This window comes from Mus caroli, chromosome X, assembly GCF_900094665.2.
Source record: "Mus caroli chromosome X, CAROLI_EIJ_v1.1, whole genome shotgun sequence".
Classification (NCBI taxonomy): domain Eukaryota; kingdom Metazoa; phylum Chordata; class Mammalia; order Rodentia; family Muridae; genus Mus; species Mus caroli.
The window spans coordinates 6,957,234-6,971,637 of NC_034589.1; the positions used below are offsets into that span (position 1 = coordinate 6,957,234).

Genomic DNA, 14,404 nt, shown 5'->3' on the forward strand with positions numbered 1-14,404 from the left:
AAGAGGGCGCCAGATCTCGTTATGGATGGTTGTGAGCCACCATGTGGTTGCTGGGATTTGAACTCTGGACCTTCATAAGAGCAGTCGGGTGCTCTTACCCACTGAGCCATCTCACCAGCCCGAAAATACAATTTCTTACAGGTACTTTGCTAAACTTTTTGGTGTATTTTTATTTAAAGTCAAAACTATTAAATACATGCCCAAGGAAATAAAAATCCTTTCATTAAAATAAAACTGAGTTGGTTGTAGGGTCCTACACTGTTAATCTCAACCCTTAGAGGGTAGAGGTAGGCAGATTTCTGAGTTCAAGGCTAGTCTGGTTTACATAGTGAATTCTAGGACAGCTAGAACCATATAGTGAGACTTGGTCTAGAAAAAAAAAAACATGCAAACAGCCTGGCGGTGGTGGCGCACGCCTTTAATCCCAGCACCCGGGAGGCAGAGGCAGGCGGATTTCTGAGGCCAGCCTGGTCTACAAAGTGAGTTCCTGGATAGCCAGGGCTACACAGAGAAACCCTGTCTTGAAAAACAAAACAAAACAAAAAAACCCAAAACAAAAAACATGCAAACAAACAAATATCTGATTTTCTTAGTAATAAGGGTGCATTACTAAGTATAGAACTATGTTGTATAATAAATAAAATAGATTAATTTCTCTAACCCGTAGCTTTATTACCCTTTTCACATATTCCAAAAGTTTTTTTTTAATAATCAGGAGTACATTTTTCATATTATATTTCTGTTTTCTATCATGTATGTATTGCTTTTTCTACACATACAAAATCTTACTATAATTTTGCAACTTGTTTTAACTTGCAGGAAATATTCTTCCATTTGACTCATTTTCAAAGGAACATTTATGCTGCTACTAGCAGCCTGTATATAGTAATCACATGCAATGAACTATTGAAAGTATGTATTTAAAATGATCCTTGATTGTTCTCAGATGACATAACAAAGTTGCATTGTTATATTTCAGTTTTGTCTGATGGTTGGTAAAATATGCAATTAGATACTAGGCTGCGTGAAAACAGTTCTTGATGGAAAAAAAAGACAAAGGATGTTTAAAAATAAATACTGGGTAGTTATTTGTTTCTAATATGTTATTAGAAAAAGTGGATAGATTATCAAGCATAAATCAGTCCGCCTCCTGAAGGTTTTTTTCTTTGTGAGGAAGTTCAAGGCCTCTTTAATCTGAATCCTGAAAACTCTTTCCTGTGAAGTTTTCCTAATAGGCTTCTGTGATATTTTATTATAGGAGTTTATATTATTTTTTAAAAGTCTGCTTGTAGAGACAACAGATGATAATTGTAAAAACTTTAGCCAGTACCAATGTTTTCCTATGTAATGCTATTTTAGTTAATATTTTCATAGTGAAAAAAATAATTGTAACTAGTAACTAACTATAGTACCTCTTTTATTTAGTGCATAACCATTAAGTCTCTTTATTTTATTAACTCCTAGGCCTCGATGGGTTGTTCCAGTTTTGCCGAAAGGGGAATTAGAAGTGCTTTTAGAAGCTGCTATTGATCTTAGTAAGAAAGGTATGTCTCGGTATCATGCTTTTCTAAATGCGTGCAACTAGATATATTTTCACTTTATTCTTGAAAACTTCATTTTCCTGTTAAAACACAGTGTTTTAAATAAGTATATAGTAAGCTTACAAATAGAGGATTGTCCTTTTTAAAAGAATGTGAGCTCGGGAGTGCTAGACATAAAATGTATATGAATTCATATTTCTAAAGAGTCCATTGTTTAGATTTGCAATCACTCAATGATTTAAAACATTACTCTTATGGGAATTCCATAATACACACAAAAGGTTTTACAATTAAATACTCTGTATGTGATATATAGTACAAATATCAGTCAGGTTTAAGTAGCTTGCAGAAGTGGGAAGGGGATGGTGAATATCCTAAGGGATTTCTGATCTTGAGACGAGTCACATGTAAACCTATAAATTACTTAAGCTTAACTGAAGCAAAGGTGCATGACTCTTCATTCTTTGAATGAAGATGACTATTTTGTTGATTTTTTTTTTCAGTTTATATATTCATTGTGGTTGGGGGTTGGGATACATACACAATCAAGAACTTGCAACAGTTGATTCTTTTTCATCCACCCTGTAGGTCCATGGGAGCAAACTGTTTTTATAGGCTGAGCCATATGGCTAGTCCAGTAATGTGGGTTTTTTTAAAAAAATAAAATTAGCATTTAAAAAATATAAAATATGTGATTTTTTTTTTCTCTAAAAGAAAAAAAGACTTGTAAAAGTGGTTCTGTGTTTAAAAGAAATAATAAAAACGCAATAAAAGGAATCTGATACTCAGTTGTCCAGAAGTAAGGTTAATGTTGAAATTGAGCAATTTTATTAGATTATTCTCATCTATTTCTGGTGCTGTAGAATTCTCTTAGTAGAGGACTATGGTTATCCATGGTGCTCAGTTTTTAAGGCACTGGAATTGTTTTGGGTTTTTTTTTTTTTTTTTTTTTTTTTTTTTTTTTTGAGACAGGGTTTTTCTATGTAGCCCTGGCTGTCCTGGAACTCACTCTGTAGACCAGGCTGGCCTCGAACTCAGAAATCTGCCTGCCTCTGCCTCTCAAGTGCTGGGATTAAAGGCGTGTGCCACCACTGCCCAGCAAGATATTAATTTTGACAATAACTAATATAAATTGCTTTAAAAATTGTCTTTATAGTACCTTGCTTGGGTTCCTGGCATTTCCTGGAAAGGGGACTTTTACTCACATTAGTTATTCCTTCTTTGTCTATCAGTCTTGAAAAGCTATAAAATAAGTTATTCAGATGATTGTTGTTTTCCACTATTTAAATGAACATTGCTAGTTATAGTCTAAACATTAACTGTGTAATAAAAACCTGGTATTTTAGTGACATTGAAATGTATTAATTACATTGACCTTCAGTGGCTTGTATATCTTGCTCATAATTATTTTTGGCACCAGTTTATTTTAGATAAAGCTCAATTTAAATATCACCCATATTGTATGATTACAATAAAATATTTTTTGTACAAATTGAGATGTTAAAGACATTCTTTGTATTTGATGGCAGGTTGTTCTGTCGTCTTTCTTAAAATCAGATGAGATGAAACAAGGATATAAAAAAGTGTAGGGTTGGTAAGATATCCCGATGATCTGAATTCTACCCCAGGAATCCACTTACAGGTGGAAGGAATAAACTGACTTCACAGTTGTCCTTTGACTTCCATATGAACTCCTTAGCACCCATCTTTCTATATATGCATGCATGAACACACATAAATAATGCATCTTTAAAAAAAGATAAAATAGGTTCTTGGCTTGGAAGAAGAAAGATTTGTGTAGATAGTAAAATAAAAGAAGACAAAATGATTCATCGTACTTACTTGGTCATTTGGAGAATAGTAAGAATATGAATGTCTGCTAAGCACATAGTTTGCAAACTAATATTTCAAAAAATAATTATGAAATGTAAAATTTAAGGCTTATTTTCAGAACAAAATGGTATAAAATACTTAGAGTCTCTGTCACATGTTACTGACCATCATTTTGGGTTTAAGATACAGTGTCATAATTTGTAGTATTTTCAGTTAATTTTTTATTCATTTTTACTTCATTGATGATTATACCTAAGATCTTGTACATGTTTAGCTGCCTTCGCAATGAGCTATATCCCCAGTCCTGACTTACTGTTAATATTATCACATTAAATGTACTTTTTCATAATTATTTTAAAATTTTATTTAGGGTGGGAGGGCTGAAGAAATATCCATGCAGTTCATTTATGGATGCTTGCTGCTCTTGGAGAAGAAACCCAGGTTTGGTTCCTAGAACCCATGACTGGTGGCCCACAACCACTGGTAATACCATCTCCTAAGCACCTGCATTCAGCATGGTATAAACTCAGGTCATAACATACACACATACTTAAATTTTTCTTTAAACAGTAATTCTGAGTTAAATTTCTTTTCTGAGATACAGAAACTTTGAAATAACAATAGTGTTATTTCACTGTGAGCATTTTTTTTCCCAGATGTGCTCTGCAACTGCTAGCTTGTTATGCATTCTGGTTTCTGATTACTTATGGCTTTCATCATATAGTTGAGCATAATTCTTTTTTTCTCCCCTTTCTTAGGCCTTGATGTTAAAAGTGAAGCATGTCAGCGATTTTTCCGAGATGGGCTAACTATCTCATTCACAAAAATCCTTACAGATGAAGCAGTGAGTGGCTGGAAGTTTGAAATTCATGTGAGTTTTCCATTTGACTTTTAAAAAGCAGATTATATAGTGATCCTTTGGATGGGAAGAACAAGTGTGTGTGTGTGTGTGTGTGTGTGTGTGTGTGTGTGTGTGTGTATGAGTATAAAATTATAACTTTTAAAGTAATTTCATATTAATTCATCTCTTTGGAGGCAGCATGGACACTTAAAATTAACATGAGATTTTAGAGTTAAAAATACATGATTTAGGCTGGGCAGTGATGGTGCACACCTTTAATCCCAGCACTTGGGAGGCAGAGGCAGGTGGATTTCTGAGTTCGAGGCCAGCCTGGTCTACAAAGTGAATTCCAGGGCAGCCAGGGCTAAAAAAGAAACTGGTTCTCCCTGGTTCTTCAGTGCCTTGTGACCTTAGGCAGGTCACCACATTTTATTGAAAACCTGGTACTATCGATTATAAAATATGCTGCTATTTTATGTATTAAAGGCAAAATGCCCAAGAAGGAGAAAATAAAACACAGATTTGGGGGCACCAGAAAGGTCAGTGTTATAGAAGTAATGAGAAATGAACTCACATGTCTATTTTAATTTGGGCACCTAGAACTCCTAAGTGTTTGAATCATGAGCTACTACTGTTCTATAGAGAGAGTTCTATAGCCTTGATTCAGTTTACAGTTGGTCCTTTTAAAGTAAAGACTACTTAAAGTGATTTCAGGTCCCTAATTTCAAAGAGACAAAAACAATCAGTAATAGTTATTTGTAGGATGAAATCAGAGTTTACTTCAATAGTGAAAAGAAGTTGGTTTTGGACTAATATGCTGTAATGATACAAACCTGTTTCTATGTATGCAAATAGCCAGAAACAGGTGACGTTTTGTGGTCTGAATGGGTTTTTCAATTGCAACTATGGGGTAAAAGTTCCACAATCTGGTTTAACATAATTTCTTAGATTTAGAGCTTGGCAATGTAGTCTTCTATCTGGGGTAACTGATACATTATTTCAATTTTAGAAAAATGGGAATTTGTATCTTGTCTGAAGATAACAGCAGAATTTGACAACTCTTAGAACCTACTTCATTTTTAAGCAAGTAGCTTTTTGAAAGCAAATTAATTTGGTCCTAGTACTAGTAAATCAACTATTATCTATCAGTATAAAAATAAGGAGCTCATTTAATATTAACAGTAATTAGGGTTATATCTGCTTGAAATTGCAATGTTTTCGTATTCTTAATCACCTTTCTCTCATATATAATAGAGATGTATTATTAACAATACTCATCGCCTGGTGGAGCTATGTGTGGCTAAGTTAGCCCAAGACTGGTTTCCACTTCTGGAACTTCTTGCCATGGCCTTAAATCCTCATTGCAAATTCCATATCTACAATGGTACACGTCCCTGTGAGTCAGTGTCCTCAAGTGTTCAGTTGCCTGAAGATGAACTCTTTGCTCGTTCTCCAGACCCTCGATCACCAAAAGTATGTCAATTATTTTCAAATTTAAATATTATGATAGTTTGTTCTACCACAGAACTTTAATATTAGTCTCCTAGTAACATGGCTTAACACTGGTTTAATTATACTCAAAAAGACGTTCTGCATTATAGTTTGAATTCTTTATTTTATACCACAGCTATATTTTATTGTTTGTACTACTATTTAGTTTTTCTGTGTAGTAATAATTGACATCTGACAACCAAGTATTTTTTGAGTATTATATATAATATAGCACTAGGAGCCTTTTTGCATAGTCATAGCATTTTAGTTCAGTGCTTATGGCTTCTTAACATTTTTCTCCATGTTAATTAACTATACTTAATTCCTGTTATCTTTTAGTCAATCTGAAGATAGTCATAGTTCGATTAATATAACATTTCAATAATAGTAATAATAATTGAGAAGGACATTATGACTCATTAAAAACCTCAGGTGTGAATCAATAAGGCCATGATGATTTTATATATTCTAAGTTTTTTTAAACTTCAAAATAGATACATGCGCTGGGCAGTGGTGGTGCACGCCTTAATCCCAGCACTTGGGAGGCAGAGGCAGGTGGATTTCTGAGTTCGAGGCCAGCCTGGTCTACAGAGTGCATTCCAGGACAGCCAGGGCTATACGGAAAAACCCTGTTTCGAACCCCCCCCCCAAAAAATTTAAATTAAATTTAAAAAAAAACAACAGATACATGCTGTTTTAGTTAGAGTTTTACTGCTGTGAACAGACACCATGACCAAGGCAAGTCTTATAAAGGATAACATTTAATTGGGGCTGGCTTACAGGTTCAGAGGTTCAGTCCATTANCATCAAGGTGGGAGCATGGCAATATCCAGGCAGGCATGGCGCAGGAGGAGCTGAGAGTTCTATGTCTTCATCCAAAGGCTGCTAGTGGAAGACTGACTTCCAGGCAACTAGGGTGAGGATCTTATACCCACACCCACAGTTACACACCCATTCCAACCAGGTCACACCTATTCCAACATAAACTATAACTAGTCTTACTCTAGTTACCAAGACAAGGTTTCTCTGTGTAGTCTTGGCTATCCTGGAACTCATAGTCTAAACTGGCCCTAAACTTGCAGAGATTCGCCTGGCTCTGCCTTCCAAGTGCTAGAATAGATAGATGCATATGCTACCATGCTCAGCATCTTAGTGAAGAAAATTTTAAAAATATATTACATAAAACATGTCCTTTTTTTTTCCTTTTCTTTTTTAAATACAAGTAATCCCAAAAGAGATCTGTAAGCTTTGGGCTTAGGGCAAAAGAGATGGCTCAGTGGTTTAAGAGCACTTGCTGCTCTTTTAGAAGAAGTGGATTCAGTTGACAACACCCATATGTTAGCTCACAATCGTCCTTAATTTCAGTCCTAGGGGATCCAAAGCTCTCTTACAGTCTCTGGGCACCAGGCATGCAAATGATGCAAATGCATGCAGACACTCACACATAAAAAGAGAGAGAGAGAGAGTTTAATGACTTAGCAATGGCCTTCTAAGAGCAAAGTAAAATGTAGGAAAATAGTAAGCATACTAAATTTTGTAGTGTAGATTTCTTAGAGAACTTAGAACTTATATTCCTATGATTACATATTTTTGTATTTGGTGTTTAAAAAAAATATGCTGGGCATGGTGAGGCACAGCCAGGTTGTGGATCTCTGTGAGGTTTGAGGCTTCCTGGTCTACAGAGCAAGATCTAAGACAGCCAAGGCTATACAGTGAAACCCTGTCTCAAGCCAAAACAAAATAAATATTAACATTAAAACCTTTTATTCATCAGCCACCCTTTTAAAAATAGCTATAGGTATTATTTTTGCTTAGAGCATAATAAAAAAAATTGTCTTTCCCCTCACTGTCTTTTAAAACATGGGCTTTTATAGGTGGCAAGGTATAAAAAGGGTTGTCTTAATACTATAACTTTCAGATATATTTAATTCTTTTAATTAATTTTAAGTTTTTTCAATTGCAAAGTTGATTTAAAAAATGATAAAATGGGAACTAAATGTATTCATAGCATCCAGTCTGGTTAGTACTACCACATAGTCCACATTATAATTTGTTTTATTTTTTTTCTTTTTGTTTGTCCTGCAATGCAAGTAGTTTATCAAACCTATGCCTTTGCTCATGGTAGACAGATGTTTAATTCCTGCAACATACGAGTTAGTATGACAATTCACTTTTAGGCTTCAAGATTATTTATGTGGAAAATTTAAATACTTATAAACTACAATAAGAAATTGTCTCAGAAGTTGTTACACTTCAAAGATTTTCTTTGATCTATTACTTAAGGTCTTTTTAACTTTTTAAATTGTTTTTCATATAAGTGTTTTTAGGTATTTAGGAAAGCCATATACTCTAAAAGTTAGATAGCTGAGACAAACATAGTCTAACAAGTAATACTGATATGAGCAGTATGTTTGTTCCTTTAATTCATGCTTACTATTTATTGCTTACTCTGATTGTTTTGAAGCCTTTTCAAGAATGACTTAACATTAATTGGCTTTAATATATCAGTCAAAATAGTACTTTGTTTATCCTAAATGCCAAGAAAGTAAACTTGTTAATTGTATTGCAGGGTTGGCTAGTGGATCTCCTCAACAAATTTGGCACTTTAAATGGATTCCAGATACTGCACGATCGTTTTATTAATGGATCAGCATTAAACGTTCAGATAATTGCAGCCCTTATTAAGTATGTAACATTTTAAAGTCACATGTTAAATATGTTATTTCTGTTTTTATTTTGGGTCAATTCAGAAATGGAGTAATTGGACCTGGAGAGATGGCTCAGTGCTTAAGTGGCTGTTCTTTCAGATGACTTGAGTTTTATTCCCTGTACCTATGGCAGGTAGCTCAAAACTGTCTTTAACACCAGCTCTAGGAGAATCCAGCATCTCTGGCTTCTGAGGGCATCTATCTGCCTATACCTAATCCAAATGTAAATACATAGACACAGAATATCTTTTAAAAATTATAAATGTCACTCGGGAGGCAGAGGCAGGTGGATTTCTGAGTTCGAGGCCAGCCTGGTCTACAAAGTGAATTCCAGGACAGCCAGGGCTACACAGAGAAACCCTGTCTTGGAAAAAAAAATACATGTACTATGAGAATTTACTAAGTTGATGTTAAGAAGTCAAGTATTTACAGGGGTTTTCTTTTCTTATTTCAGACCATTTGGACAGTGCTATGAGTTTCTTACTCTTCACACGGTGAAAAAGTACTTTCTTCCAATAATAGAAATGGTTCCACAGTTTTTAGAAAACTTAACTGATGAAGAGCTGAAGAAAGAAGCAAAGAATGAAGCCAAAAATGATGCTCTTTCAATGATTATTAAATCATTGAAGAATTTAGCTTCACGGGTTCCTGGACAAGAAGAAACTGTAAAAAACTTAGAAATATTTAGGTTAAAAATGATACTTAGGTAAGTTACTCATCTTGGAAATAATTACTTACATGAATTTTTAGAATCAATTTACAACTGAATTTCTCTTACAGATTGTTGCAAATTTCTTCCTTCAATGGAAAGATGAATGCACTGAATGAGGTTAATAAGGTGATTTCTAGTGTGTCATACTATACCCATCGGCATGGCAGTTCTGAGGATGAAGAGTGGCTTACAGCAGAGAGGATGGCTGTGAGTAAACAAACACTTATGTCTAGAATGGCTGTCAGTAAAATTAGTAATGCTAGCATTCTAAATTAAAGTTGAAATTTGGATGTTTTGGTTAATTTACAGCTTTGTTAATCTTGAAATTTTAAAGTAGCATATTTATTTGGTCGCTGGGTATATCTTTGGTAAATTTATTGTTGAATGTAATTATTACAAGTTTGATAGTATTTGAAACATATTGAAGAAGGGGCATGTACATATGACCAATTCCAGTTGATGGCTTAAAAGTACAAAATACACAAGAGGGTATGTAGGGCACAACTGGAATCTTAGCAATGCAAAAGCAGGGATATTGGCTACATGTTTAAGGCCAGCCAGGGTTACATATTGAGCCCCTGTCTCAAAATATATATTAGAATAAGAGCTACTTTTTATCTTGATTTTGAGAATTTGTTTTTAAAGTGTGTAATTTTGTATCATTTTGGCATTAAATACTTAGAAAATTGTTTATTTCCTGTATATATTTTATGTATGACTGCTCTAATAAGTTACTAATTATGAAACTGATGATATTTGAGTACATATGTGGCAATCACGAGCCATCTGTAGCAAACCAATATCTTTACTTCCAAGAATCTCTTCTGTTAGTAGGGGAAATGATTAGAATGTGATTTTAAAAGAAAATATGAAGCAATTACAAGTATAGCTAGCTCATTGAGTGAGGCCTTTGGTTTAGTTGACCGCAAAAAGAAAAATATACAGGATATTTAAACCAGTCCCTGGGTTAGGAGGTCAGGTGGTAGATGTCTAGTTTTGTGTACGTCATGTGTCTGTCTTCATTGAGAATGCTGGTCCCTTAGCTGTGTGACCCATCCTAAAGCAAATAGAAAATATCATTAAATGTATAAAAAATGTTATGATAGTTTGACGTTGCTATATATTTGTTATATTTTAGAAAAGTTTCTTTAACAAGTTGGGAAGTTTTAAACTTCAATTAGCTAAAAAGATTCATATTTATAGCACATTTTGGGCCCACCTACCTTTATTCTAAGAAAGTTGAATACTGGATAATCTTTTTAAAAAAAATTCATGAGTCCTACTTTATTGCTCTTGAAGTTAGATAAATGATAGTCAAGATGACTTAGTCTAGCACAGTATTACAGAAACAAACAATGGAAGTATAAGACTTTTATTCAAATTCTAGTGCCAGTCTCTGCAAACGTGTTTACTGTGCTAAGAAAATGTATCTCTTACTTAGATTTCAAAGATGCAAGCAACAATAGCATCCAGTACATGGCAGTCAATTAATAAATCAAAGTCTTTTAAAAAGTATCTTTTAATAGGTTAAAGAAAACCATTGTGGGGCAGAATTAGTTTAAGGAACCAAATACCAAAAATGGCCCTCTGCCCATTCTTCTTAAACCTTAAGTGATTGTTGCATTTAAATAATATTTTTATGAGTTAAATGCTGGAATGTACAATATCTTTTTGATGATTTCAGTGTTTATAATTTATGGAGATATTTATTCCCCAATAAATTACTTTGTCAGATATGATAGTTCCCAGCTTTAATTCTAGCACTTGGGATGGATATGGAGGCATTTTGAAGATCACAAACTTAAGACTAGCCTATGCTACATAGCAAAATGCCGTTTCAGGAGAAAAGAGCTTACTATAAAATTTTAAAGTAATTTTTATGAATACAATGCATTCTTGCATATTATCTTGTACATATGCTTTTGGATTTCTATGTATTCTTTATATTTTAGTACTTTAAAAAGGTCTTCGTGTTTTATTTTGTTTTGAAACCTGGTTTTTAAATTACCTTTAGGAATGGATACAGCAGAACAATATTTTATCCATAGTTTTACGAGATAGCCTTCATCAGCCACAGTATGTAGAGAAACTAGAAAAGATTCTTCGTTTTGTCATAAAAGAAAAAGCTCTGACCTTGCAAGATCTTGATAATATCTGGGCAGCACAGGTAAGGCTCTTGAAACCTCTTAAATGCTTCTGGAAATTCTTCTAGAAACTTCCTGAAATTGTCAATAATGTTTGACTACTCAACAGTTCATATTTGGCAAAAGTTAAAGAGGCAAAAAATAAAATAAGGGAAACTGGGTGTGGTTGTGTATATCTGCAATCTCAGCAGATGAAAGTGTACAAGTAGGAGAATCATGCATTGGAAGGTAACTTAGGCTTCAAAGCTCAAGGTTCTGACCGAGAAATCAAGGATACAAACAGCTCAGTGGTACACTGTATTTGCCTTAGTACCAAAAAATAAAGTAATATCTGTTGGGAAAATAAATATACATCTATCATTGACCTCTTAATAGACTTAGCAACCCTTCAAGTTTACTTAAATCACTCAATTCCAAAACACTTAAAACTTTTCAAAAGGATTAGCAAACTTTCTGAAAAGGTTTTAAAAGCCAGAAACTACGTAAACAGTGTTGAATTCTAATTTACAAAGCTTTGGTTTTTTTGTTTTTGTTTCTTGTTGTTGTTTTTGTTTATTTTATAGCAATATAGAAAATAGCTTTGCTTTTGAGTATTTAGTTCCAGTTTGGGGAAAAAAGTAATAACAATTAAAGTATTAGTATATTCAATAAACTAATTAAAAATTTAATATTTCCTAAAGTACATGTTAACTATGCATATGCAGAAATGAAATTGTCAGATTTTAGCAAGAAGCAATAGTTAAGAATTTTACATAGAGATTAAATCTTTTTAATTATGTAGTGATTAAATGGTGATAATTTCCTGATGGTCATTAGCAGTCAGTATAGATGATGTTTCTATTGTTCACAGTTTAGTGTCTATGTGACCTTTGTTTTTATCAATAGGCAGGGAAACATGAAGCCATTGTAAAGAATGTACATGATCTACTGGCCAAATTGGCATGGGATTTTTCTCCTGAACAACTTGATCATCTTTTTGATTGCTTTAAGGTAATTATTAACACAGCATTGTTATTACCATTTTATATTTAGATAGAATTGATTCATTAGAACTACAAATTATTCTTAACCCACAAATACTTAAAAAACTCATAAGACAATTTCTGATATGAAAGGACTTTATCTAGTTTTAAAGACTTTGCCAGTGTTTTCTTTCTACAAACTTGATTTTCATTTTCATGATAGTGCTAATATCCCTAATAAAGACTCTTGGTCAAAATTTAGGTTATTGTTTTGAATATCTTTTCCCAGTCTCTTTTGGAAGTAGGTTGAAGTATAGAAAAGTAGGAAAGGAAGATTGTGAGAAACCTAAGAGGTGGCAATAAAAGAAATATCAATACAATGGTATTCTGAGGATATATTCTCAGGTAAAGCATAACTTAATAGAAAAGTAGCAGTTTACAAGGCAGTGCCAGACCATACAGTCATACTCACATTGATTCTGTCATGTTCTTTTATATAGTGCTAACAGTCTCATCAGTTACTGACATTCAGTGCACGGTTAATTGGTTAGTGAATTTGTGAATTAACAACATGGCATTATAAGAGTGCTTAGAAAGGGAGGGCCTTACATCATTAGTCATCAAGTACTACTCCTGAAAATAGTGATTCGGACTGGGAACATAAGTTGCCATAACATTCTGGAGGTTATGTCGTGTCCCTGATTAAACACAATATTCTGGGAATATCAGTATAGCTCAGCAGTAGAATGCTTGCTTAGCATAACAAGGCTCTCAATCAATCCCAAACACCAAAAGATTCTTGCATATATGCACCAGCTTGCATGTCCAAAAACAGGTGAACTGAAGTGGTTTGTAATAGCTACAAATCTCTCTATAGAGAGGATAGATAATGGATGTTCATATAATGGAATACTTCATGGGAATGGGAATAAGCAAACTGGAAGCAGCATGGACGAATTTCATTGGCAGAATACTGAAAAAGGGCTGAAACTATGTAGTATTTTCTGTATCTTGATTAAATTAACATAAACTTCAGAAATAGTCCCAGATGGCTCTTGAGATTCTATTCACCACATAAGACCGATTTGTCTTAGTATATGCCACATGTCTTAGTCAGGGTTTCTATTCCTGCACAAACATCATGACCAAGAAGCAAGTTGGGGAGGAAAGGGTTTATTTAGCTTACACTTCCATGCTGCTGTTCATCACCAAGGGAGTTAGGACTGGAAATCAAGCAGGTCAGGAAGCAGGAGCTGTTGCAGAGGCTATGGAGGGATGTTCTTTACTGGCTTGCTTCCCCTGGCTTGCTCAGCCTGCTCTCTTAAAGAACCCAAGACTACCAGCCCAGGGATGGTCCCACCCACAAGGGGCCTTTACCTGCTTGATCACTAATTGAGAAAATGCCTTACAGTTGGATCTCATGGAGGCATTTCTTCAACAGAGGCTCCTTTCTCTGTGATAACTCCAGCCTGTGTCAAGTTGACACACAAAACCAGCCAGTACAATTGCTTTTTTTTTAATGTTCTTTTTTTTATTGGTTATTTATTTCATTTACATTTCCAGTGGTATCCCAAAAGACCTCCACACGCTCCCCCCACCCACCCACTCCCACTTCTTGGCCCTGTCGTTCCCTTGTACTGAAGCATATAAAGTTTGCACGACCAATGGGCCTCTCTTTCCACTGATGGCCGACTAGGCCATCTTCTGATTCATATGCAACTAGAGACACGAGCTCCAGGGAAGGGGGAGGGTACTGGTTAGTTCATATTGTTGTTCCATCTATAGGATTGCAGATCCCTTTAGCTCCTTGGGTACTTTCCCTAGCTCCTCCATTGGGGGCCTTGTGATCCATCCAGTAGCTGACTGTGAGCATCCACTTCTGTGTTTGCTAGGCCCCGGCATAGTCTCACAAGAGACAGCTCTATCTGGGTCGTTTCAGCAAAATCTTGCTAGTGTATGCAATGGTGTCAGTGTTTGGAAGCTGATTATGGAATGGATCCCTAGATACGGCAGTCTCTAGATGGTCCATCCTTTCGTCACAGCTCCAAACTTTGTCTCTGTAGCTCCTTCCATGGGTGTTTTGTTCCCAGTTCTAAAAAGGGGCAAAGTGCCCACACTTTGGTCTTCGTTCTTCTTGAGTTTCATGCGTTTAGCAAATTGTATCTTATATCT

The 14,404-nt window shown here is 34.7% G+C and overlaps 1 protein-coding gene across 4 annotated transcripts in view; it reads left to right on the plus strand.

Annotated features, from left to right (window-relative positions):
- The window catches only part of Usp9x (ubiquitin specific peptidase 9 X-linked), a 119,474-nt gene that overhangs the window by 57,483 nt on the left and 47,587 nt on the right, over window positions 1–14,404 (plus strand). For all 4 annotated transcript variants that reach the window (XM_029473258.1, XM_029473260.1, XM_029473259.1 and 1 more), the window contains 8 exons: window positions 1,465–1,544; window positions 4,133–4,245; window positions 5,470–5,688; window positions 8,276–8,391; window positions 8,869–9,120; window positions 9,195–9,333; window positions 11,141–11,293; window positions 12,156–12,260. In XM_029473258.1, coding sequence (XP_029329118.1) covers window positions 1,465–1,544; window positions 4,133–4,245; window positions 5,470–5,688; window positions 8,276–8,391; window positions 8,869–9,120; window positions 9,195–9,333; window positions 11,141–11,293; window positions 12,156–12,260 — 1,177 coding nt within the window. The remainder of the gene's footprint in view (window positions 1–1,464; window positions 1,545–4,132; window positions 4,246–5,469; window positions 5,689–8,275; window positions 8,392–8,868; window positions 9,121–9,194; window positions 9,334–11,140; window positions 11,294–12,155; window positions 12,261–14,404) is intronic.